Source organism: Leptodactylus fuscus, chromosome 2 (assembly GCF_031893055.1).
Source record: "Leptodactylus fuscus isolate aLepFus1 chromosome 2, aLepFus1.hap2, whole genome shotgun sequence".
NCBI lineage: Eukaryota > Metazoa > Chordata > Amphibia > Anura > Leptodactylidae > Leptodactylus > Leptodactylus fuscus.
The window spans coordinates 86,820,199-86,848,067 of record NC_134266.1 but is presented as its reverse complement, the minus strand read 5'-3'; the positions used below and the strand labels follow the sequence as shown (position 1 = coordinate 86,848,067).

The following is a 27,869-nucleotide window of genomic DNA, read 5'->3' as shown; positions in this document are numbered from 1 at the left end:
ACACAACACACATATAGAAAGGCTCTAAAGATCCCTACATGGACCATATGTGCTGTCTGGGGTTCAATCACTTGCTTCATCTTTTGATGCTGGCAGAGGACTTTTTTTTTTTCCAAGTATACACCAAGTTTGGAAGACTGGGTTTCTGCTTTGCAAGTCTGGAAAGATCTCCCTTTGGTTGGCGCGGTTTTGCCTTCTTTCTTGTGCACAGTCATGTAACTCTTCTGTCATATAACCTCCAGACATATATACAGGTTTTGTTCACTTCACTGTAGACTTCCTCCAGCCAGATTTCCTGGAATCTCCACTCTCCTATCCCTCCATATAAAGATGCTGTTCGGAAAAGGTCTCAACAGTGTAGCATGGGGGGATATTTTATTTAGTAAAAGCTAGGATCCCTGACAGAAACCAGACAGATCCCAATATAGTCATGGAGTCCATCAAGCACTGTTTGCGTCCAACAACAGACAAATCTTCCACTTCAGTTGTTTTCCTTATTTTGCTTCTATAATGGTGCAGAACAGCTGAAATAGGAAACATGGCCTAGACTTTTTCTATACAGTGAACAATGATTAAACCCATAAAATCACAGTTTTCTGTATCTCCCCCTCCCCTGAATAAAAAGCAATGCAAAAACTAAAAATTGAAGATTTTCTGGTCTTCAATAGATGTGTCCTCGAGGTTTATATTAGACTACCATACAGTTCACCAGTTCCCTTCGCGCAGCTTACAACAGAATCATCAACAAAGTGTATGTTTGCCAATAGCAAGAAGCTTCAGGCAGGGAAGGGGGTGCCAATCTGAAGGTTTTCCCAGGCCTAAGTAGCCTCTGCTTTATACTACCAGTTCTAGTGCAAACAACTTACTGTAGCTTTATAATGAGCCAAAATAAGGTGCACATAAGAAGCCTCCTATTACAGCATGAAGTCAACAGGTAGTGTAATAAATTAGTGTAGTCTAATTCACAATCTGTTACATATTCATATGCAAAAATGTCCAGACATAAACACCCCCTTAGTAGAATAACTCAAGGTGAAACAGCGATGCCATCCTCATTAGAGTCATAGGTGTCTTGAGATCCCAGAAGCTTCTCTGATGCACGCCTTTCCCTAGGTGACCTCATAAACCTAAAAGAAATTTTATTTAGTATAATGAGCAGAAAACACATGATTTTAACATGCAAAGAACACTTTATCTTATGAAATTGTATATACTCTAGCAGTATGGCAGCTCCAATTTTCATATGTGGTGTAATAAAGTTAGGGTTTGCAGAACAGCTGGGCAAACCAAAGAAAAAAAACAATGGATTCAGTTTTGCGGCACAATCCGAATCCGTTTTATCCCCATTAAGGCTGGATACCCAAGTGCAATTCAACATATCATTATTTCAGCCAAAGTCAGAAGAAGATCCAGTGAGAATGAAAAATAGACAGTATATCAGTATACTGCTACATTTGTCATTTCATTTGAATCTATTGCTTGCTTTGGGTCAAAAAACTGCATCAAAACATGTACCAAAACTGCCACAAAAATGAGAATGTTTAGGCATAGCTCCCAACCGTCCTGGATCCAGTGGGACAATCCTGATTTTACACTGCTATCCCACTGTCCTGGATAGCTTATGGTTTGTCCTTGTATGCCCCTGAAGTGTTTTTGCTGTTAACAAACTTTGTTAGTGTAGGGTAAAGGCTAACTGGTAGGTACTAAATGCTAGAGGCCTAAAGGACCTTTGATGACGTAATGCAATGTAAACAGCCTGTTGTGTGGGCAGAGCTATTCTGAATACTACAGGACAGAGTGGTGTTACACAGAAAGAGGAAGCTTCTGGGTATGGAGACTGATCAAGAGGGGGAGCTGGGGCAGATGTAGGGGGCAATTAAACTAAAGGCAGATGAAGGGGCAATTAAACTGGGGCAGATAAATGGGGACATTAAGCTGGTAGCAGATAAAGGGGGATATTAAGCTGGTGGAAGATGTAGGGGGGCATTTAAACTGGGGGCAGATGAAGGAAGGCATTAAGCTGGTGACAGATGAAGGGGACATTAAATTGGTGGTAGATGAAGGGGGACATTAAAATAGGAACAGATGGAGGGGGGACAGTAAACTGGGAACAGATCGAGGCCTGTACATTAAACTAGGGTGGCAGATGGAGGGTGACATTAAACTGGAGGCAACTGGAGGAGGACATTAAACCATGAAGGGTAGGTGGAGAAGGACATGTCTGCCTCTAGTTGCTTCATTTAAATAGCGGGGTTAGTTGGAGAGGGACATTCATGTCCTCCTATAGCTGCCCCATAGTTTAATGTCCCCCTCTAGTTTCTGCCAGTTTAAACTGAGGCACAAAGAGAGGTACTTAATACTGTGGGGCAATTGAAGGGGAACATTATAATGTGGGGGCATATAATGTTAGGGTGACTGTAGGAGCATTATACTGTGTTGAGGCACATGGAAAATGGATGAGAATCGGCAGAGTCAACATAAAAGTGGGTGGAGCTAAATTTGCTATGGCACGCATAGAGTGGTGCATATGTTGCCCCTCTTTCTATCCTTTGAGAGTTGGAAAGTATAGTTTAGGCCACACATTGCAAAAACACAGTTTTTTAGCTGTTGTAGAAGCACAGCACAAAAAAAAACAGTGCCAGCCAAGTGAACAGTTTCGTTTAATCTCATCAAAACATTGCAGATGAAAATGTAGAGAAAATGCAATGGAAAAAATGCTTTTTGGGATTACTTTTCCAACTTCAGTGATTCCCTGCTGCTCCATTATGAAACTGCCTAGCCCCCACTTCTTTCTCCTTCTTGTGTGACGTCTTGAGATGCTACATAGGAAGCAACAATGACTGGGCAGTGATGGAATGGAGTGGGAAAAAGTAGAGATGGATAGTGGTAGTATTTATTTTGTTATGCCCTGGTGATCAGTGTTATAATATAATTAGTTTTCCTGGAAATACCCTTAAAAGAAAGCAGAGGACATTTTCTACATATTATATATGTCACAAATTCAATAAGGCCTCAGTTGTAAAGGACAGTTTATATTCAGTATTCACAGATAAAGATAGTCTAATAAACTATTTCTGCAATCACTTATATAACAGTACTAGCTTTTACCCGCGACTTCGTCTGCGGTGATTTGAGAATTGGGCGGACACAGACGTGTGAAACTGTAAAAGTGCTTTAAAAAGTTTGGTGGGCTAGCAGATGTGATGTGATGTGTTGTATTGTGTATGTCGTGATACAGACAATGTGATGTGTTTCTATTGTGTATGTCGTGATACAGACAATGTGATGTGTTGTATTGTGTATGTCGTGATGCAGACAATGTGATGTGTTGTATTGTGTATGTCGTGATACAGACAATGTGATGTGTTGTATTGTGTATGTCGTGATACAGACAATGTGATGTGTTGTATTGTGTATGTCGTGATACAGACAATGTGATGTGTTGTATTGTGTATGTCGTGATACAGACAATGTGATGTGTTGTATTGTGTCAGACAATGTGATGTGTTGTATTGTGTCAGACAATGTGATGTGTTGTATTGTGTATGTCGTGATACAGACAATGTGATGTGTTATATAGTGGAAAGCTATATGTAAAATGTGAGTGAGTAGAGTGAGGGCTACTCCTGAGGTGACAGTAAGGAGTGTGCAGGCAGGTTGAGGCAGGAAATGCCAGGCAGTGTGTGTGAGTGTGTATGTAGTGATACAGATAATGTGATGTGTTGTATTGTGTATGTAGTGATACAGACAATGTGATGTGTTGTATTGTGTATGTAGAGTGAGGGCTATTCCTGAGGTGACAGTAAGGAGTGTGCAGGCAGGTTGAGGCAGGAAATGCTAGGCAGTGTGTGTGAGTCTATAGCTGGGGCTAGGAGTCCTGCTTTTGTGAGTCTCCTGCTAGGAAGCCATGTTGTTTAGTGGCACCAAAAGTAGCCTGTGACTCAATCCTAAGGGAAAACTATGTTTGTGGAAAATTGCACGCAAATCCGTCCAGGCGTTTTAGCGTGATTGAGGAACAAACATCCAAACTCACAAACATCCAAACACACAAACTTTCACACTTATAATATTAGTAGGATCACTCATGTGCAGGACTCAGTGCAGTTACCCAGGGAATCTAGTTGTTAGAGGGCCTGTAAATATATTGTTGTGTGTCCACTGTATAGATGTAATATATAAGCAAATTCCAATAACTGGAGCTTTTTCAGTAAGCAGGCAAATTCCACATGGTTAGCATGAAAAAAGTTTGCAGAAAAAAAGAAACATCTTTCCACTACTTTGTCAAAAAATCAGGTAACCATAACATTGACTGTAGCTAGTTAACATGTATGGCATCAGAAATCCAATGCTCAGCCATGGCTTTCTGACACATGTTTAATAGCCAAAACACTAAAGGTAATTTCACACTGGGTTTTTTGGTCAGGGTTTTGAGACTGTAATTGCCTCAAAACCCTGACTAAAAAGATGACTCCCATTAAAATCAATGGGAGCTGCTCAGGTCTTTTTTCTGGGAGCTGTTTCTTCTGGCTCCCAGAAAAAAGAAGCAAGATGCTCATTCTTCAGGCCGAGTCGCCTTGCGATTTGGCATGAAGACACACCCTCCTCAGGACTAGGCCCATTCATTGGGCCTAATCCAGAACAGAGTGCGCGGCTGGATTCCGGTGCAGTGCACCGGCTTTCAGTCGCGGATATCCGGAACCACCTCAGGTTCCGATCCAAAAAACCCCGTGGGTTTTTTTTTGTTTCCTCTGGATCAAAAAAAGTAAATCAGAAACCCTTCTTTTAGGCCGAGGCCCCATGTTGTGAAAATACCACGGTAAAATACGCAGCATTTTACAACACCTGCAAAGTAAATGAAGATGGGATTCAGGCTAATTCCAGCCACACACTGTAGGAAAAAACCTGTGGAAATGCTGTGATTTCAAACATCATTGTGTTTTTGTACATGGCAGCAATTTTATTTTAACTTGCTTACTTATATAGTATGTCTTTGGAGTGTAGGAGGAGACCCACACAAACAGTTGGAGAACATACAAACTCCTTGCAGATGTTGTCCTTGGTTGGATTTGAACCCAGGACTCCAGCACTGAAAGACAGCAGTGCTAACCACTGAGCCACCATGCACACGTTAGTTATAACTATGGAAACACTATCATTTTCTATGTATATATAAGGGTGAATTCACACTGAGTAAACGCTAGCTTATTCTGAACGTAAAACACGTTCAGAATAAGCGGCGTCTAAAGCAGCTCCATTCATTTCTATGGGAGCGGGGATACGAGCGCTCCCCATAGAAATGAATGGGCTGCTTCTTTCACTCCGTGCAGTCCCATTGAAGTGAATGGGGAGTGCCGGCGTATACGGCAAGCTTTGCTCATGCCGGAGCGTACACGCCGGCACTCCCCATTCACTTCAATGGGACTGCACGGAGTGAAAGAAGCAGCCCATTCATTTCTATGGGGAGCGCTCGTATCCCCGCTCCCATAGAAATGAATGGAGCTGCTTTAGACGCCGCTTATTCTGAACGTGTTTTACGTTCAGAATAAGCTAGCGTTTACTCAGTGTGAATGCACCCTTATAGGAACAGAAAGTCTGCAAAGGAAAACTCTGTGGCTTTCTGCAGAAAAAAACACAATACATCTTTTACACAGCGATTTTTGGATGTGGCTCGCTACGTGGGGCCTTATCCTCAAGCCTTCACTATATAAAGTTCTGAATTCTTACCACATGAGACCTAAAACTAAGAGGTAAAACCTTATATGTTTAATAAATATGTACCTGAAAGTTAGTCTCTTTCCAGATTCTTTTTTCAAAAGATTTATTTTATAGTACTGTCGTAAGGCTCTTGACATCTTCTCATAGGTCATGTGTGGCCGGTTCTGCACGAAATGGATAAATCCTTTATTCTCAGTATAGTTAGGGTCCATTTTTTTGCCATGTGCACAGTTCCCATTTTCAAATTCACATGCACAAATAGTGGATAACAGAAGATTGTATAGAAAATCATGATAACTAGAGATGAGCGAGTAGTACTCGATCGAGTAGGTATTCGATCTAATACTACGGTATTCGAAATACTCATACTCGATCGAGTACCACTCGCTGTTCGAATGTAAAAGTTCGATGCAGAACCAGCATTGATTGGCCGAATGCTATACAGTCGGCCAATCAATGCTGGTTCTTCTCCTACCTTTAGAAGTCTTCTCCATGCAGCTTCCCCGCGACGTCTTCCGGCTCTTCATTCACTCTGCCAGGCATTGGGCCTGGGCAGAGCCGACTGCACATGTCCGCTTGTAGTGCGGGCATGCGCAGCCGGCTCTGCCCAAGCCCGATGCCTGGCAGAGTGAATGAAGAGCCGGAAGACGCCGCGGGGACGCTGCAAGGAGAAGACTGCTCGGAGGATCCAGCCCGACCCTCACTCGTGGACTTTGTAAGTATAATTTGATCGAACGTTGCCTACACCTGAAATGAGCATTTTCCCCCCTAGACTATAATAGGGTTCGATATTTGATTCGAGTAGTCGAATATTGAGGGGCTACTCGAAACGAATATCGAACCTCAAACATTTTACTGTTCGCTCATCTCTAATGATAACCAATGTGATACTAATAATGTGGAACATCTTGGGATTAATTTACAGACAGCAAAACCAAAAGGCCTGAATTTACTAACAACACTGTAGACAGACTGTGTAAACATAGGCAGGATTTTTTCATATGTGTGTCCATTATTGATATGGAAAATACCTTGTGATTTCCCCAGAACGTAGCAAGCTTGTTTGGATCCACCACTCTGAAGATTTTCAACTCTTTATCTTCCCACCTAATGCATGAGTTATATCTCTTGTCATCAAGAAGTTTATGCAAATAATCCCACAGGAACCTACAACCTGGATTGAAAATGACATACACCTAATTCAGTCATGTTGCTATACTGATTCGTGGTCATACATTCTTCTATCAATTAAAACTCCCTTATCAAAAAAGTTTTTATTATTATTTCTATAGTATGAATACCCTTTTAAGCCTAAGGCCCCACATTGTGGAAACACAGCTTGTTTTGTTACAGATTTTGCTATGGTTTTTTGAGCCCAAGTCAGGAGTGGCTTAAAAAGAAATGGGGAATATAAATAAAGCATGTAAGACGTTTTCCTTCTGTTTAACCCACTCCTGACTTTGGCTAAAAAAAAAAACTGCAGCAAAATATGCAACAAAAACACTGTGTTTCAGCAACGGGGGGCCAAAGCCTAAGGCTTAGGCCACAATTTGCGGAAAAGCGGCCTTTACTTGTTGCATATTTTGCTATTAAGCCAAGAGTGACATGAAAATGAATGAGATATATTAAAGGGGTTTTCCCGTCTCTTCTTTTCACTTCCTGTATTCTTCAATAGTCAAAGCCGCCTCCCCTCAGCTTGCTGAACAGGACTCTATGAAGTATTGCAATACTTATTATGAGTACTAGAAATCTAATATAAATATAGATCAAATAATATGCACATGCTTCTAGAAAATGAACTCAGTATTATCTGGTTGTTTACATAGAAAGATAACAGAGATGGCTTTATCAGAAAACTGCAATAGCTATGCTAATTGTCCTGCAGATCTGTAGATAACATTGAGAGCACTCATCCCTTCAGACAGCAGTGTGTAACATCACTTGTCCTGCTTATCGCACAGGTCTGGCTCCAAGGAAACTGTAACATTTCTGCCTGTGCTGGTGTCTTCACCACCCTCCGCTGGCACGCTGCGGCACAGGAGGCATATCCAGTTTGATTCTTTGCTTAGTGTTTTTCATTGAGCAGTGTTCATACTGTCCTATTCCATCACCTTGGAAATTGATTCTCCACCACACCCGTCTGCCTTCACCTTCATTTCCCTCTGCTCCTCTAATAGTTAAGTTTAGTCTTGCCCTGTGATTGACAGCCTATCTGCCTATCAACTCCAGGGCGGGTTATTCCTCCCTATTTAGTCTTGGCTCACATTAACACTGGTGTTTGCTATTGCCTCGTGCTTGCTGGCGTTTCTCTTGCTGTTTAGTTACTTGTATTGTTCATCCTGACCTCTGGATTTCTCTATTGACTACTCTTTTGGACTCCGATTTGGCACTGCATTGCTCGACTGTTACTGACCCCTGGCTAGTTGACCTCCCTTTGTTGTTTTTCTTGTCTGCATTTTGTGTGTCACGTATATAGGAAGGGATCGTCTCCAAGTTGACACCTATTATGTAGGATAGGACCAGGCAAGCAGGAAGGGACAGTGGGGGATTTCAGCTTAGGGCTCACTGTCTCTAGTGCCCCTTTCCCAGGGTTTCCAGCAGCTACTGGGGAATTGTTGTCCTAGCAATTCCCTAACAGAAACACTGTGTAAATAATGGGAGGAATAATTTCACATAACAGGTAAACAAAGCAGCATTGCTAAAGCAATGTATTTAGGAAAACTCTTCAATTCACATAAGTTATCCGTAAAGATAGCATCCTTGAGATGGGAATAGCCCTTTAAGGAACCACTTATACTTTTCCTTCTGCTCAATCAACTCTTAGCTTTGGCTCAAAAAAACAGCAAACAAAAAAGCAACTTTCACACAGCCGAAAGATTTGTTTAAAAGTCCAGAGGTTAGAACTAAAATAATTTAATAGTATATACTTCATGTAAATATAGATATTATTGGCATCAGACACAGTATGTGAATGCTCTCAAGTATTTTTACCATTTTCCATTTTCACATTTACCCTTTATTTTTCCATCCAGATAATTCATTTCCTTATTTTGTGTTCCTTGTGTCCTCTGGCAAAGATTGAGAGGTACATCTTGACCATTATTCTCCGTAGCAGCCAAATGTATAGTTTCTGAACACATAAGTAAATATATTATTAAGTAAGGTTGTTATAGATCATTCTGCATTTGTAGATTCATGCATTAGTCATATATTGCCTTTAGCTTTCTGTTACAATTTCACGTGTTTTACAAATTCATTAATATTTCTAAGTAAATTTTGTCACAGACGCAACCATTGCCTAAAACAACAAGATATATTTCATTTCCATAAATGCTTTCAGTCCTGATTGTTGTGGGACTATCCTATGAATTAGACCAAAAAGGGCCAAGGTGTACACAAATTGAAATTTAAAGTGATTTTTTTAGGCAATTTTGAAGTGAATTTGGAATTCAAGCATTATGAAACCGTTCTTGCAGGGAAAAAAAATACATTTGGCTTCAAGAACGATAAAGTAACACAATCAAATGTACAAAAGTAGATATTATTCATAGCTGCTTATTTACAAGAGGATCTAGGCACTAGAACTGCATTACTGAGCATATATGTAATCCCCCGACACTTAAGCCCTTAGATAGACATTCTAAGAAGCAATTAAAAGAACAATATAATGCTAGGTTCACACTCCACATGGGTCCCAAAAACAGACCCTATCCACTTAAAAATCAATTATGCATCCCATAGACTATAAGGTTAAGGCCCCACGTTGCGGAAACACAGCTCTTTTTATTGCAGATTTTGCTGTGGTTTTTTGAGCCAAAGCAGGTGTGGATTGAGTAGAAGGGAGAAGTATAAGAGTTTCCTTTATATTTCCCATTCCTTTTGTAGCCATTCTTGGCTTTGGCTCAAAAAAACGCAGCAAAATCTGCAACAAAAAAAAAAGCTGTGTTTCCGCAACGTGGGGCCTTAGCCTAAAAGTCTTGCAAGATATTTTTTTCTCTGCTGATTTTAAGTGGATTCTGAGGCAGTCTCTCCTATGGTGGCTCCAATGCAAGTGCGAATCTAGCCTAATCAGTATGTAGCAGCAATTTCTTAACACAGAGGAATTTTTAAAAAATAATTCAAAAAATTTGAAAAAATGTTTGCGATAACATTGGAGCTATGGAAACAGTGTAGCTCAACTGTGCTACACTATTTCCACAGTTCCCATTCACCTTTACCATAATTATAGAAACAGCATAGAGCAACTCTACTCATGTGGTGGTTGGAACATAAGAACATTTGTTCTCATCTTAGACATGATATCCACATTTGGAAAACCCTTTAAGCATGGCATGATGCAATTGTAGACTCATAAAGACCACCACAAGTCGATGGAGAAAAGATTCCTGCATGGTGAACTTTTTTTTATTGTGGCTTTTGGTTTTGAAATAGCAAACACTCAGCGGATCCCATTATAGTCAATAGAGTCCGCTAGTTTCAATGTGTAACTGCTGTTGTTGCGTTCTGGCTCTCTGGTGGCCCCCGGATGGACCCTGAATGATGAAGAGCCCGGCACTAGTGTAGATCTAGTATTAACTTATAAGCATACAAAACAATATACAATGAAAATGTCACTTGTATTTACAGGTATGGTGTGAAATTGATGGTAGTGAGTCTTACTTGTACACTGGCTGAAGAAAGAATGTCTTACTAACCCCTGTCTGTGGTTCTTAATACACTGTAGTAATTCATATAAAACATCACCTGTAAAGAACAAAGGTAGGTTATTAGTTTTTGCAATGGTGTGCTGACCTATGGCACTGCAAGTTACTCTGGGCAAAGTACACGTTTGAATGAGGGACACTGAAATACGGAATATAAACAGTTTTTGTAACATTCGACTTTGTTAATCCCAGATAATTTGGCAGAATCCCAGTCATGATTTCCTTATTGTATCACACAGGGACAGTACATGCATGAGAAGATAACCTGTCCACAATACGGAAATCATGGCTGAGTTTCTAAGAAGTCCCAGACCAAAGAAAGTTCCTGCATTCATGATTATATCCAATAGCAACAGAAAATAGAATACTCCTCAAAAGTTGCCTGCAAAAACGCCTCCCCACTTCAATGGGAGTCTCTAGCAATTTTTTCTGAAAAGCGATTATTTTCAGTTAGTGGGAAAAAAAAAGTGGCATGCTCTATCTGTACGTGGATTCTGCGGCTGAGTTCGCCGTGATGTCCGGGGCTCGAGACTCCCTCCTTATTAGGCCCATTCATCCGGGCCTAATCAGGAGCAGGATGCCGCGACTGAATGCTTTTCCGCAGTGTGAGCTTACCCTAAGATGGTTAGAGAAAATCTTTAAAACTCTGCAACATTTGTAATTATTCTTATTGTCAAAATTGCTCAACTTTTAATTGTCTGCAAATCTAAATATTGTTATGGTTATAGGGAAACCCCTTTAAGATGGCAGAGGTAAAACAAACACCTACCACACACAATGTCAACATTAGATAATGTAATACCTGAACTAGGAGAACGGGATTTGAAGTCAAGCTTTGTAAGAATACACAGAGCTCTTCCATTCATTACAAACTTGCTGTCATCTGTTTCCTGTAGTGCGTATTCTTTCTCTGACCATCGAAGCCATTGAATAACATCATCTTTGCTCCACAGTGATGGATGTATTCCTGAAATCCATAATATGATAATGGTGAGTGTTTCAAAGACAAAATGATTTTCAAGGAGATACGGTGCCATTGCAAAATTATAATACAACCACCCTTTAAATGTTAACTGTCAATAGTGCACAAACACTGCAGGATGGGAGTAGTAGTGCTAGGCTGGGCACACTCAATCCCACACCTCAGCCCCGCTCCTGGACTGGACACCACTGAGGGGGTTTTCAGAATTTGTAATCTGTGCTTGAAGGACAAGTAGCTTTCTGCATATCCTACATATTCTTAGCATTTATAAAGTTTTGCATAAAGATGTGTCCACCCATAGTTTTCTACTCATTTTGTTTAAGCAAGGTTCACGTCTGCATTCGGTATTCCGTTCGGGAAGTCCGATTGGATTCCCCTGAACGGAAACCTATACACATAGAAAAGCGGTTACCTGGGAAAACACGTGGAGCCCATAGACTATAATGAGGTCTAAGTGATTACTGTTCAGTTTCCGCACGAAACATACGGAGAGAAAAGTGCTGCTTGCAGGACTTTTTCTCTCCACATGTTTCGTGCGGAAACCACATGGACCCCGTTATAGTCTATGGGGTCACATATTTTCCCAGGTAACCGCTTTTCTATGCGTATAGGTTTCTGTTCAGGAAGTCCCCAAACGGACTCCCTGAACTGAAAACCGAAAGCAGATGTGAACCGGGTCTAAAGACTTTTAATTTTTCACAATACAGACAATTATAATAGGTATTTGCAACATAGTAGTAAAACCTTTGACAGTCTAGTAGCCATAACATAACCATGGGATGGTTGCATATAGACATATATAGGATAGAAGTGCACCAACATACATTTGCATAATGCTTCAAAGTTCATGCTTTTTGAAATCTACAAACGTAACATAACAGAAGTATGATTATATCATTGCAATATGCTGTGTAACATGGTGGAGGTGATAGACTCAGATAAATTGATACTTCAAGCAACAAGGTGGATGAATGAATACCGCGACAGCGTTTTGAGAAACCTAAACTAACTCATGAGATGAATACCATACCAGTGAAAACTCAATTTAACAAAGCGGTGGAAAACAAAAACATATTGTAATAGTAGTACACTAAAAGCCCATGCTGCTGCTAAACAGTCATTTATTATAATCTATCTTATTAATGAGAACTCATTTTCTATCACAGAACTTTTTTGCATTGTAAATTGTCCTACTCACTGAGACTTCCAGGAACCTTGCATATCACCTCCTCACTAAAGGAACAATGTGACTGACAATGGTCAAGTGCATCTTGGTCAATCTGGGGAGACGATGCAATAGTCTGTGGAGGATTGGTCTTTGTTCCTGCCTGCAATCATATGGAAGAACGATTGATGTTATATGATGCTTGGAGAGAACTGATATTCCCAGCCACATGTCCTATAGAGCCCTAGACTAAAAGAAAACACTATGATTATTTGGGACAGTTCTAAATAAATACAAAGGGTAAATATATAAATAGAAACACCGACTATGTCAATCACTTAGGGTTGATGAAAAAAAAACATTATTGCCATAAACCATACCAATGACAAATCAGTGAAGAATTCCAGAATATACTACACCCATCTTACACAATACATTGAAGATATATACTTCATGCTTCCAACAATATAGAAACAAGAAAAAAGTGCTAATGTACTCAGATACAGTTAGGGCCAGAAATATTTGGACAGTGACACAAGTTTTGTTATTTTAGCTGTTTACTAAAACATGTTCAGAAATACAATTATATATATAATATGGGCTGAAAGTGCACACTCCCAGCTGCAATATGAGAGTTTCCACATCCAAATCGGAGAAAGGGTTTAGGAATCATAGCTCTGTAATGCATAGCCTCCTCTTTTTCAAGGGACCAAAAGTAATTGGACAATGGACTCTAAGGGCTGCAATTAACTCTGAAGGCATCTCCCTCGTAAACCTGTAATCAATGAAGTAGTTAAAAGGTCTGGGGTTGATTCCAGGTGTGTGGTTATGCATTTGGAAGCTGTTGCTGTGACCAGACAACATGCGGTCAAAGGAACTCTCAATTGAGGTGAAGCAGAACATCCTGAGGCTAAAAAAAAAAGAAAAAATCCATCAGAGAGATAGCAGACATGCTTGGAGTAGCAAAATCAACAGTCGGGTACATTCTAAGAAAAAAGGAATTGACTGGTGAGCTTGGGAACTCAAAAAGGCCTGGGTGTCCACGGATAACAACAGTGGTGGATGATCGCCGCATACTTTCTTTGGTCAAGAAGAACCCGTTCACAACATCAACTGAAGTCCAGAACACTCTCAGTGAAGTAGGTGTATCTGTCTCTAAGTCAACAGTAAAGAGAAGACTCCATGAAAGTAAATACAAAGGGTTCACATCTAGATGCAAACCATTCATCAATTCCAAAAATAGACAGGCCAGAGTTAAATTTGCTGAAAAACACCTCAAGAAGCCAGCTCAGTTCTGGAAAAGTATTCTATGGACAGATGAGACAAAGATCAACCTGTACCAGAATGATGGGAAGAAAAAAGTTTGGAGAAGAAAGGGAACGGCACATGATCCAAGGCACACCACATCCTCTGTAAAACATGGTGGAGGCAACGTGATGGCATGGGCATGCATGGCTTTCAATGGCACTGGGTCACTTGTGTTTATTGATGACATAACAGCAGAAAAGAGTAGCCGGATGAATTCTGAAGTGTACCGGGATATACTTTCAGCCCAGATTCAGCCAAATGCTGCCAAGTTGATCGGACGGCGCTTCATAGTACAGATGGACAATGACCCCAAGCATACAGCCAAAGCTACCCAGGAGTTCATGAGTGCAAAAAAGTGGAACATTCTGCAATGGCCAAGTCAACCACCAGATCTTAACCCAATTGAGCATGCATTTCACTTGCTCAAATCCAGACTTAAGGCGGAAAGATCCACGAACAAGGAAGACCTGAAGGCTGCGGCTGTAAAGGCCTGGCAAAGTATTACGAAGGAGGAAACCCAGCGTTTGGTGATGTCCATGGGTTCCAGACTTAAGGCAGTGATTGCCTCCAAAGGATTCGCAACAAAATATTGAAAATAAAAATATTTTGTTTGGGTTATGTTTATTTGTCCAATTACTTTTGAGCTCCTAAAATGTGGAGTGTTTGTAAAGAAATGTGTACAATTCCTACATTTTCTATCAGATATTTTTGTTCAACCCTTCAAATTAAACGTTACAATCTGCACTTGAATTCTGTTGTAGAGGTTTCATTTCAAAACCAATGTGGTGGCATGCAGAGCCTAACTCGCGAAAATTGTGTCACTGTCCAAATATTTCTGGCCCTAACTGTATGTTGGAATAATTGGATTCAAAAACACTGTGGTCGTAATCTTTGCAGCTGGCATGTGCATCATGAAACAAAGCAGAATGCGAGGGGGGGGGAATCGGTCAGTCGAGGTCTTAGGTGTCGGTGGGGGTGGGGGGGTGGGGAGTCAAAAGTCTGCCATTCCTAGTTACACCACTGCCTGCTGCATCCCTTCATTCCCCTTTCTGACGCACCCCCTGGCCCACACACCTACGATTCAACTCTCCAACAATGTTGTCTCCGTAGAGACCCCCACACTATTATACGCTACTTACCTGCAGACCCATGAAGGGCCGCCAAGCGTCCTCCTTTTTCTGACTGCAGGCACTGATGACTGATGTCATCACGCCTGCATCGAGGCAGAGGGCTGTTAAATCTCATAATTTGCTGAACTTAGAGTGTGAATGGAGAAGGTCATGGAGTAGCATTTGTGTTCAGCATGTCATCCTTGACAGATGAAGGGGCTAGTGGAATGTTGGGTGGAGGTAGAAGAAGTCTCGTTACCAACAACAACACGTCATTGTAGCCAAACTTAGGGCTATGGTAAAACAAGGAACGAGCCGGAGTACATGGAAGGATCGTACCTACACTTTTCCTTATGGGGAAAAAACTTGGATGAGGGTAAAGCGTCCTCAGCCTTTATAAGCAGACTTTGGTAACATGGGGGTAGAGCACTAACTCCACCTTCATACCAGCTCTCACTCTCTTCATTTTGACACTTGATATTTGTCATGCATATTCTATGTTCTTTTAACTTTGTTTAACTTTTGGACTGTAACCTATCTATTCGCTTGAATTAAACCTTCGTTTGCTGTTTTAACCCCAAATTGGATTGGACTTCAGCTGCTTCTTGGTATCACCGAAGTACACCTCTTGTCTCATCAGTCAAGTGGTGTGGGACGTTATTTAACAAGGGCACACTCTGCAGTCACGGTAAGCCTCGTTCTTGTGGCCTACACTGACAGTTTTCAGCTGTATTTGAATTTGCACATACAGCTGAAAGTAGCACTCGCTCACTAATAGGGAATCAAACGACGGCGCGCATGCCAGGAGAGTGCCATAGGTTCCCCAACACGGCCCTATTCTATAAGTACCATTAGAAGAATACTTCTTTGTACTCCACTGAACTCTGTAATATAGATAGCCAAGGAGTCCAGGTCTGTGCACAGCTTACGCTAGGTTCACACCTGCGTTCAGCCTTCCGTTCTGTGCTTTCTGTCTTCTGCATGCCAGAAGATGCAAACCACAGACCGGGTCCGGCCGTGAGCGGCGGTGAGCGTTTTATGCTCTCCGCCGCGAAACCGGAGTAGTTGAGCTGAGTGTGCAGTATCGGATTAACCCCCTTCCCCCACTGTTGTCCACTTACCTGCAGCTCCCAGCTCCTCTTCTTGGTCCGGTCCTCTGTCCGGTCTTCAGTGCGCCCTGCTCCCCCCCTTTCCCAACTAGTATTATAGAGAAGGCGGGGTTTAGGAGAGTGTGGGCAGGTACTAGGTGGGGAGACATCTCCCCGCCCACACTCTCCTAAGCCCCGCCTTCTCTATAATACTAGTCGGGGGGAGGGAGCATGTGAGCGGGTACTGGGAGGGGAGACGTGAGTGATGAAGAGGACAGAGGACCCCGCCTGCCTAGACTAGTATTGTAGAGATGCAGGGAGTAGGTGGGGCTTAGTGCGGCTGGAGAGTGTGGGCGAGGAGACGTCAGTGCATCACTCATGTCTCCCCTTCCAGTACCCACCCACACTCTCCTAAGCCCCGCCTTCTCCAAAATACTAGTCTCGGGAGGCGGGGGCAGGGCGCTCTGAAGACAAGTGGACAGAGGACCGGACCAAGAAGAGCTGAGAGCTGCAGCTATGCAGGTAAGTGAACAACGGTGGGGGGGGAGGTTAATCACTACACAGCGTGGGGTCCAACAATTTTTGGACTACATGCTGTGTAGTGAATGGGATCGTTTTTAAAATCCAATCTCCGAATGATCGGAAATTGTATTTTAAAAGCGATCCTGAAATGTCAAGATCGGCTCAACCCTAAGTGCTGGCGATGTAGCAGTGTCCAATGTAGCAGAGCTGGACCTGCTACACACTCAGCACTACTGCATCGTATTGCTACATCGGTACAGCTGAGTGTGTAGCAGGTTCAGCTCTGCTTCATATCGGCATAGGAATGCATTGACCAGCGTTGATTGGCCGAATGCCGTACTTCTGTATGGCATTCGGCCAATCAACGCTGGTCAATGCATTCCTATGGGAAAAAGTCAGCTCGCGCATATTGCAAGGTGACAGGGATCCCGACGAGATGGAGCCCCAAAGAGTTGTGTGAGTAACATTTCCCCCTAAATAAAGGTAAGCCCTAGCTAACTCTGCCTGTAGATCTGTCCCTGTCTCACAATCACATAGTTCACAGTCCCAAATTAGTTGAATGGTAAATCCACCATTCGTCTAAATTGGAGGTTATCTGCTTCCGGCCGCCAATTACTTTTTCCGATTTTTTTCACTGCCTCCGTTGTCATAATTCCTGTCTCACCTCCCCTGCGCCCTTATTGGTGCAAAAAACGTGCCAGGGAAGGTGGTAGGGGATCCGAATTTTTACTGCATTTGCGGCCTTGTATTCAATTGTAATCAAATATCCCGAATGGCCTGATATTCGATCGAATGGCGTTCGCTCATCTCTAATTATCGATATAAAAAAATACGCCGGAAAAAAACCCTTTACTTGCTCTGATGCTTGTTAGGATAGAAGTCTGTGCAGTGTACGACCACCTCATGGAGGCCATCACCGTTTGGAGGTGGTCTGCTACCGAGGTCTAGTATACAGGTATTACTGGTCTTTACATCATGTGTTTTGTTTGGTAATTGTCTGTATAGCAGTGATAATTCTCTCAGTATAGCGGTACACACATAGTGGTGCACACATAGTGGTTTCACAACTATATACTGTATGTTTACAATTTTTCTTCTCCCTAATCTTTTAAGACTATATGGAAGAATGCCACTGGAAGTGCAGCCATGACTTCTGAGATGCGACGGAGTTGTTGGTATGTTAGGATTTGAGACCTCGCTTTTGCCCAGGGCCCCATTTTGTCTAAAAGTGGCCCTGCCTGAGTGAGGACAAACTCTGCTGTAGAGAAAAAGGACCTAAAAGGAGAATCAGCCAAAGAGAGAAGTTGCATAAAATAATAGATGAGAAGGAAACAGCTGCAGAGTAAAACTACAAGCTATCAATATAAGGAAATATAACATGAAGGAAAAGAAAACAGTGACTAGAATAAACACGGCTTATGTGTATCGCTCTCCCTTTAATATGTAGTTTCGATTTCTTTACAAACGTAGTCCATAAACCAACATAAAAAGGTCGTATAAGACAGTTGTAACATCCTTCCAGCGTAATATAAGAGGTGGTCTTCACAGAAAGGGAAATAGCTTGGTCACCCCGGCCACATGGAAGGGTGTAAACCATATTCATGATGTGTTCGGACTGAGTAAGAAGAAGTAGGCGAGAGGCTGCTGCCAGTGAAACAATTGCAAGAGCCTTCAACCCAGGCCCTGTGAGACGCCTCTGAAAATGTTGTGCAATGGTGGATAGAGACAAGATGACACAAAGCTGCAAAGAGCTAAAGGACATTAGTTATGGGGGCCTAATAAACAGGCATCATCAAGTTAGTAAGCTAATGATGAGCTGTACATAGTATACTGTCACCTTGGGTGTGCAGTACACACGTGTGATACAGACAGGTCTACTAGTGATTAAATGGAATCTGTCAGAAGGAAAATTAGTATCAAACCAATGGCAGTATCTTTCCACTTTCCAAAGATGCCTTTCTTATTCTGAGTTGCACTTCCATATTCATGAAAATCAGAGTTTTATTCTGAAAATGGCTTTAGGGACATTTCTTTACCTCCTGGGTTTTACTCTCCACTCTATATAATGTTCCTCTGCTCCTGACTGCTGCCCAGCTCCACCCCCATTTCTTGAGTGACATCTGACACTTTGTCATGCCAAGTCTGCAGTTAGGTGCGGTTATCTACAGTGGAGACTGACACTCCAGCAGGAGAGAAAAAAAAACACCACTAAAGCCAAATTTATATAAGAATAAAAAGCTGATTTTTATGAAAATTGAGCTGCAATGAAGAGTAAGAAAGGCATCGTTGGAAATTATAGAAGCAGCCCTACAATGTTCTGTCATTAGTTTGATGCCGATTTTCCTGCTTACAGACTCCGTTTAAGTGTAAGTGCTGCCTAGTAAGTTATTGAGGAGCTCACCAGTAGGCTATGAGAGGAGCAGAGAGATTGAGTAAAGCCTGAGGAGGAGCAGAGCCTGAGTTACCAACATGAGAAGATGTTGAGAAAGAGGAACTGAGAGGTCCTGAAAATGAAAGCTCTCCAAGAGACACATAGGCTGGTGAGACTGACATAATGTAGCAAAGGAGCCGCATATTGTGAATGAAATATTGTATTAGTTCATCTATGTCATAGCTTTGCCCCACAGCCTGGTCAAAGGCCAAAGTAAGACATAGAAGTGTTTACCATGATTGGGGCAGAAAACGTTTCTACAGGTGGCACATAGGTCGGACATTGTAACAGCACCAGTGCCTGTAGATACAATCCTGTTGCAAGTAAAGAAACAGGCATTCAATATCCAGAATGCAGAGATGTAAATAGATAATCCATGTGTTCAGGACCGAAGTGAAGGGGTGGTCAGGGTTAATTCCAGAAGCAAGTAGTCATCTAAGGGGCAGTTCACACGGAGTAAACTGGCGCGCAATCTGGCACGTATACGCGTGTCAGAGTTTGAGCGCTCAAAAAAGATCCCATTGATTTCAATGGGGATTACGATCGTATAACGCGTGTTATTTTGCGCCCGTAATTTTGCAACCGTGTTATATGATCGTAATCCCCATTGAAAGCAATGGGATCTTTTTTGAGCACGCAAATTCTGACACGCGTATACGTGCCAGATTGCACGCCAGTTTACTCCGTGTGAACTGCCCCTAAAGCTCACAGAAAAGCCTGGAAGTGCCAGAGGATTAACACAAAAGGATCTGCTGTAACCCTACAAATAACACCTAAGCCAGTAATGGTGAACCTTTTAGAGACCGAGTGCCCAAACTGCAACCCAAAACCAACTAATTTATCACAAAGTGCCAACACGGCAATTTAACCTTAATACTGTGCGGATCCACAATTGTGGACAATTACAGATCTGCAAAATATGCTTGTGTGAATGTGGCTTTACAGAGCTTTCAATTATACAAACTGCATTTGGTACTTTTGAACAATTAATGTTCACTATTTACATCGTACAGATCTGTTTTTTAGTGACCGTACAATGTTATTATGACCTATAATAATATCATGTCTGCAAATAAACAGATACTCTGTGATATAAATAGTGAAGGGCCCCCAATTAGTCCAAGTTGCGCCACAGTGACCCCCACACAGTGTAATCTGCTCCACAGTGGCCTCCGCACAGTGTAATCTGCTCCACAGTGGCTCCTACACAGTATAATCTGTTTGATAGATGAGTGCCCAAAGAGAGGGATCTGAGTGCCACCTCTGGCACCCGTGCCATAGGTTCGCCATCACGGACCTAGGCTGTAGTGTCTCTGTATAAGAAAAATAAATACTTCTTGTATTCTACAGAAAGAATCTGATATTCTGGTTGGGTGAATAAGGTCAAAAAATAGATCATGACCTATATTTTGACTGTCTGTAAAATAACAGTCATGTGAATAGCCCCCCTTCACTAATGCTGCCGTGTGATGTCTGTTAAAAAATATGTCATGTGAATGAATGTTGGTTTATTGTTTGAGAGTAGGTCATGAAGTTGCTTTCATTGGCAACGCAATACTCTTTCATTAAAAAAACCAGATATCCCTATTTTTCTCCTAGGACACAGACCAGCGAAACTGCGTTATGTCCTGTATAAATTGATGCAATACCTTCTCATGTCAGTCAGAATTCACATCGTCCATTTTATTGCATTCTACTGATAATGGACAATTGTTGTATTTGTTCCTTTTATTGCATTCAGTAAATACTTTTGAAAGTAAAACAAAGTCCAGATATGCGAATGACAAGTTAAGCAACTTTTCTAAAGACAACAACATTTCAAATTGAAAGTAATTTAAAAAAGTGAAGTTAGTCTAAGCTCTCACATCTCAGATACACAGATAAGCCCCTTGCAGACAACAGTGGAAAGGTCTGTGATTTTCTCGAATAGCACAGTGACCCATTCATTTCTATGGGCCCATGCACATGGCAGTGAATTACATGGTCCTGTGTGCGGGTCGCAAAATATGGGAAAAGTCCTATTCCTGTCATATTTTGCAGTTCCTATTCACTGAATGAATGGGTCTGTGGAAGCACGGCTGGTGCACACGTGGCACATGGATGACATCCGTTCATTAATGGCTGGCAGTTAGCACACGGTTGTGTGCAACCCAGCTTAAAGGATGCTCTGGAAAGGAATACAGCAGGAACACAGCGGAAAAGGGGCAGCAAAACTTTTGCCTTTTCACTGCTTTTATTTTGACTTTTCTCACCCCACATAAGTCCATAAGATGTAATGCTTCCACAAGTAAAATTAACAGGCTGCGTTTTCCAAAAATACAATTTTGATGATGCTTTGATTTTGCAATGTGTGGATAAGGATATCCAAAATATCATTCACTTTGCTGGTACTGTAAAATGGAAAAAAAAATTTGCCTACTGCAGTTCTGCAGTGACCAAAGATGTTGCATTTCCATAGTGTGTGGCCAAAGCTGCAAATGTTTGCCTTTACCGTGTTGCTTTACCATTCTGTAGTTGATCATTTACCCTTTCACCACCTCCAACAAGTCCAGTTCTTTATATCATTTAATAGGTGCCACTCCACTGATTCTGGCACAGATGGATTTTTTTCTCTAGTCCCCAGAGATCCCAAGAAAATCAATTCTGTTAGTTGTGGTACCTAACATGCTATTTGGGATCTGTACTGTCAAGAGGGCGGTGTCAGGCAGGAGCAGGCAAGGGGTGTGATCCTGAGTTCTGACACTGGCAGGGCTGTTTTAACACATTGATGGGCCCTGTCACCACCAACTACAAATACCTGACCTGCAGAAATTATAATGCTCCCTCAATGACCCCCACATAGTATAATGCCCCTTAGTGGCTATAACACAGTATAACGGCTCTCTATTGGCCCCATACAATATGCTTCTTATAATGTCCCCTTTCAGGTTGCCCCTCACAAATTCATGACAACACATAACCCGGTTGCCCCCGCCATGTCATGCCTCCCTCACGTTGTCCCCACAGTATCATGTTCCCCTCCACGGATATGCCCCAATCAGGTTGCCCCCATAGTATCATTTCCCCACACCCCTCAAGTTGCCCCCACAATATCATGCCCCCCCTCCCCTCATTGCACCCATAGTGTCTTGTCCTCTCCAGGTTTCCTCCACAGTTTCATGTCCCCTATCATATAAATCAAAGAAAATAAACAAATATTAATATCTACCTTTCCTTGTTCACTCCTCTCTCTGGTCCTGGAGTCTTTAAAGGGGTTGTCCCATCACAAAGATCCTATCTATATTGCTTGTTAATGTGGATGTAAGACTTTTCCTAAATACACTGCTTCAGCAAAACTGCTTTGTTTGGCCACTATCTTACTTTATTCAATTCATTGTTGACACAGCCCTTGACTTATCTGCTCATGAGTCAAGTGATGTATCTGCCTGCTCTCAGGGGGGAGGTTGGAGGGGCTAAGTGCACGGGAGCTAGCCTGTGTTTCTAGCTATTCCTGTGTCTACACCATGTGACCTAGGTCCTGCTCTCAGATAGAGGAGAGGAGCTACTTTCATTTCTTCTGTTCTCCCAGTTATCAGGCTAGCTAATTCAACTGTGTTCATTATGGCAGAGACAGGCAGTCTCTGTATGTAACACTGAATGGAGTTGCTGCTGCCTGTACTTCATAGTCCAATATGGTTGAGCGGAGCTACATGCTAATTTGGGGGCGGAGCTAAACGTCAGGTTGCATGTGCAACCCCACCCACCAAATGATGCAATAAACCAGGAAGAAAGAAGATTTTACAGCAGGGAAGACTGGTGAGTATGTGAGGTGGGAATACCCCTTTAAGGAGTAACAGGCGCATTAAAAGTGACATCACTACATTGCACCACCTGCTCCCAGGACACAGATAGCAAAGGCAGTGGCCTGTTGGTGAAGCAGGGAGCAAACGGCTCCCTACTCCATCACTTGCTTCATCGGTGTCCAGAGGATGCGTTTGAGTTGCGGTAGCTTGGACCCACTGCCCTGCACAGCAGGACAGCAAATGTAGATCTGCCCCGCTGTTTAAAGGGGGCCCCTGCTACTATAGGGCCCGATGCACCATGATCTTATGGTTAATGCGGCCCTGGACATTGGCTGCCCCTGATTGGAGCTCTGAATCACAACCCCTGCTTAACACTGCCCTTCTGAGATTACAGAGACCCATGGTGACCTATCCAGTCATTAATATCAGAGTATTGAGAGTTGGCACACACAGACCAGATGTTCAGCAGCTTCACAGACCATGTGACATCACATTCATTGATCACATGATCTGTTTACAGGTCAGTCCCATTTAAGTGAATGAGGCTGAGCTGCAATACAACGTACGGCTCTGTGCTTGGTAAGTAGTGAAGAGGTTGCAGTTCTCATCCAAACTCCGTGGCCTCTTTAAACAGCTGATCAGTGGGGCTGCTGGGTGTTGGACCCCCATACTGATAGTAAGATTGTATGTCTTAGCTACAGAAACCCATTTAAACAGATAATGCACAAAAATTGAGAAATATTCCAACGCTATCCTCTCTTCCATCATCTTTTCATTGGTTCTATTTAGTCTCATATTATAATTAAAACTGTGAAATATAATAAAACAATTTCTGGGTATCACAGGAGATTAACCATTCCCACCCTCCTCCTCTTCAATGTGCTATGCAGGGGTGTAACTACTGGGGTAGCAGCGGCAGCAGCTACCACAGGGCCCAGGACACTAGGTGGCCCGGTGGCAGCTGCTACTGCTGCAGATTTTTTTTTTTTTTAATAGGCCGTTACCTGCTGGAGTAACTTCGCACCCCCATTCTCCCCTTTCTCACACACAGCCTGCACACCCATGTGCCCCTCTTGCTCACAGTCTGCACCTCTCATTCTTCCCTATGTGAGCAAGAGGAGTACATTGGCATGCAGGCTGTGTGTGAGAACACATACACAACCTGCACCCCACGCCACCCTCTTGTTCACATACAGCCTGCATGCCCACTTACCCCTCTTGGGGGGGGGGGCATGTCAAAAGTTCACCAAGGGGCACCACCATTCCTAGTTACACCACTGGATTGTTAAGTCCCCTCTCACAGAAAGTAGAGACCTGACGGAACCCGCCAGGTGCTGAAACATATTGTCCTTATATCGTAAATAAAATCACTGCTGTATCAGTTGTACAAATTCTGCTGATCTGCACCTGTTCTTGGGAAATATAAAGTTGTCTTTGTCTCACTGGTACTTCTGCATTCCTTGAGATATAAGTAAGGTTTCATGCATACGATCGTGTGTGGGTCAGTAAAAACAGCACGGGTGATACCCAGAATTGCGGATACATTTGTGCATGGGGCCTAAGAAGGAGATGACCACATTTTATTGTGTGGGTAGCAGTAAACCACAGAACATTGCAGGTCTATCTACCAATATCCAAAATTCTCAAAGTGAAAGACAGAGTTAAGAAAAAGTATCAGTGCGGCTGGTTTGGGGGAGGGGGAGGTTAGTTTGTTTAAGAGTTTGGATGTTGTAATGAACTAGAGTCCAAGTCAGCGAGTCAGGAGTGCCATGACAATAACCCCATTTTTCAGCAATTACTGAATTTTAATAACTGCCATGGAAAATAATTTTTAATGTGGGAAATAACTTATGTTTATATTGTGTTTCCTTGGCTGATAATAAAGTCCGCCAAGGCCTTGTGCTTCAGAAGAAATATATGACAGCTCATACTGGTGTATCTTTCTATTCTCATTTATTCCACAAAAGTGGGTAACGGCATTTTGGGGGCTGTCTATTGCTTTGATCACGTTTATTCAAATTTCTATCAGCAGCTACTGCTTGTCCGAAGATCTGTATCGCCAGTCAACAAGGTGCAGCGTCCAAACCAGGATAACCTAGCAGCCATCTTTAGACTCCTAGTTCTCACTCAGTCAATATCCTTCTCCTTTGGCTGTAATATTATAATCACCTCCATATATCATCACTTCAGTCACACAGAGAAAGCTTGAAGACAACAACTCCTTCTTGAGGCTTTCTTTGGCATTTGGTATAATATATACATGTATGTATATATATATATATATATATATATATATATATATATATATATATACACACACACACATAAGCATGAATATTTTGACAAGTACATATGTCTCTCTATGAATTATATTCACCTCATGATTATAGATCTGCACCTGTTCTTGGACAAAATAATGTTGTCTTTGTCTCACTGGTACTTCTGCATTCCTTGAGATATAAATAAGGCTTCATGCATACGCTCATGTGCAATCTGCGGGTCAGTGAAAACAGCACGAGTGACGCTCAGATTGGTATCAGGGTGTCATTCGCGATCTTCACTGACCCATCCATTCTGTTGAATGGGCTGAGCCAGAAATGTAGACAGCTATAGAACCTGCTCCAGCATTTGCATCTATAAAGGGGTATTCCCATGTAAATATTTATTTTTAAATTTGTAGATAATTAAAAGTTAAATATTTTTGCAAATAAAAGTAATTCAATATTCTGCAGAGTTTTAAATCTTTTCTCTAAATATCTTGTGGTCGCAGTCTGTTATCTTGATTGGTTGCCATTGAATACGACCATGAATGCAGAATCTTTCTAAGGTCAGAAAATCAGCTATGATTTCCTTATTGTGACCGGAATATCTTCTGATACATGTAGTGTCCCTGCCTGATAACCCAGCTACAATAAGAAAGTCATAGCTGGGTTCCTGACAAGTCCCAGACCATGGAAAGTTTCTACATTGGTGGCAACCGATCAAGACAACAGACTGTCACCACTAAGATGGTTAGAGGAAATCTTTAAAACACTGCAGAATTTTTAATTACTTATATTTGCAAAACTGTTCAGCTTTTAATTATTTACAAATATAGATATGATTGTGTACATGGGAATACCCCTTTAAATGCAGCCCTGGTACACAGCCACAAAAGCTACAGCTGTGGATATGGGTGCATTTAAATGCATGCGCCCATACTTTTATCCGCAATTCATAGAATAAGAGAAAGAGACATATGTAGTTGTCAAAATATTCATGCTTATATTTATGTATCAGTGGCGTAACTACCACCGTAGCAGCAGAGGCAGCTGCCACAGGGCCCGGGATATTAGGGGCCCGGCGACAGTCATTACTGCTGCTATCATTATACTCGGGGGTCTTTTCGGCCCCCCGAGTATAATGATTGGCGGATCGGGAGAGGTAAGAAACATAAAAAACACTGTTACTTACCTCTCCACGATCTGCGTCCCGGGTCATGTGACGTCTGACGTCATTGAAGATCGACTACTTCGGAAGCCGACAGCATAGGAGACGGGAGATAGGTGAGTAACAGAGTTTTTTTTTTATGTTTTTCTCCCCCTGGGTCTCCGATTTTTTTACTCTGGGGTCTGAAAATACCCCAGGGTATAATAATTGATTATGGGTGTCCACAGTGGGACATAATACTGTGTGCAGGGGCCACTATGAGGTACAATACTGTGTTCAGGGGCCACTATTGGGGATAATACTGTGTGCAGGGGCCACTAAGGAACATAATACTGTGTGCAGGGGCCACTATGGGGGATAATACTGTGTGCAGGGGCCACTATGGGGCATAATAGAGCGCGCAGGAATGCGTAGGAGGGGGTCGGTTGGGGGGGGGGGGGTGACATGTCAAAATTTCGCCACGGGGCCCCGCCATTCCTAGTTACGCCACTGAATATACTTCATAGCTGCCCCTGCACAATATAGTATAGATTGTGAATGCACAGTCCATATTATACAGCGTTACATGCTAACAGGATATCCCATTGCCTACTCTATATTTCTCTATGTGACGTGCACCTCCTCTTCTTCGACCTGTCCCCCAGCCCCATTGCACTTGGCTTTGTTTTTTTTCAGCTCCAGACCCCGGCCGCCCATTGTATTGTGCATGCGTTTTTAGCCGGCGCACGCAATGAAGAGGTGCTCTTCCAGCAATGATGTCCCAGAGTTTTGCTATCCATAGACAAAATGGTGAGTATAATGGGGCTGGAAAGTGGGTCTTTTCCACTGACGTTGCAGGTGTATATATTCATTAGGCAGAGACCCCACAACGTCAGCAGAAAGACAGAAAATGTAAGAAATGTAGGTGACATGACCTGCATATGTTGCAGTAAAACTAAGAAAAGTTGTTAATTAAATGCTATTTAGAAACTTGTAGGGGGCATAGAGGCTTATGTTTAAAGTATAGCTTTATCTTGCACAACCCTTATAATGACTGCTTTATGTGCATTACATATATAGTAGTTTTCAGGTGTTATATAGCACAACAATTATGAAAGCTTTGATTAAGATAAATGAGCATAATTGATATAATAATACCAGTAATGTGGCTTCCAATTTAGTTACCCTTATTGTTAGGGTGCATTCAGACTACGTAACGCCGGGCGTGTATGAGAGCCGTACACGCCGGCATTACGGCAGACTGCCGAACACTTCCTATTCACTTCAATGGGAGCGCTCGTAAACGCCGCTGTTACGAGCGCTCCCATTGAAGTGAATGGGAAGTGTTCGGCAGTCTGCCGTAATGCCGGCGTGTACGGCTCTCATACACGCCCGGCGTTACGTAGTCTGAATGCACCCTTAATTTGTATATAGTAAGTTCTATACAATCTATTTATTTCTGCCCCAGCAGACGTCCTCCCACATTCACGCATTACCAGTACATTTATATACCAAAGAACGACATACCTGATGGTCAGTTGTGGGTTGGTGGGTGCCCAATATTGACATATTCACAATAGAGGAAATGAAACTTCTAAAATGTGATGAAATGATATCTTGAGGTTTAGTCCAATTTATCTTTTGGTATTAAGGGTA

The 27,869-nt window shown here is 42.3% G+C and overlaps 1 protein-coding gene across 2 annotated transcripts; it reads right to left on the bottom strand.

Annotated features, from left to right (window-relative positions):
* Positions 1-62: 62 nt before the first annotated feature.
* Positions 63-27,811, bottom strand: LOC142194819 (transcription factor ETV7-like). 2 transcript variants are annotated; one of them, XM_075264192.1, is made up of 8 exons: positions 27,741-27,811; positions 12,599-12,728; positions 11,221-11,385; positions 10,375-10,458; positions 8,729-8,845; positions 6,747-6,889; positions 5,779-5,879; positions 63-1,127 (listed from the first exon to the last, which is right to left on the bottom strand). In XM_075264192.1, the coding sequence occupies exons 1-8, from the start codon at positions 27,780-27,782 to the stop codon at positions 1,028-1,030; spliced, it is 882 nt and encodes a 293-aa protein (XP_075120293.1). In that variant the 5' UTR covers positions 27,783-27,811; the 3' UTR covers positions 63-1,027. The 2 variants fall into 2 exon arrangements, with proteins under 2 accessions (XP_075120293.1, XP_075120294.1); XM_075264193.1 differs by lacking the exon at positions 10,375-10,458.
* Positions 27,812-27,869: the final 58 nt, after the last annotated feature.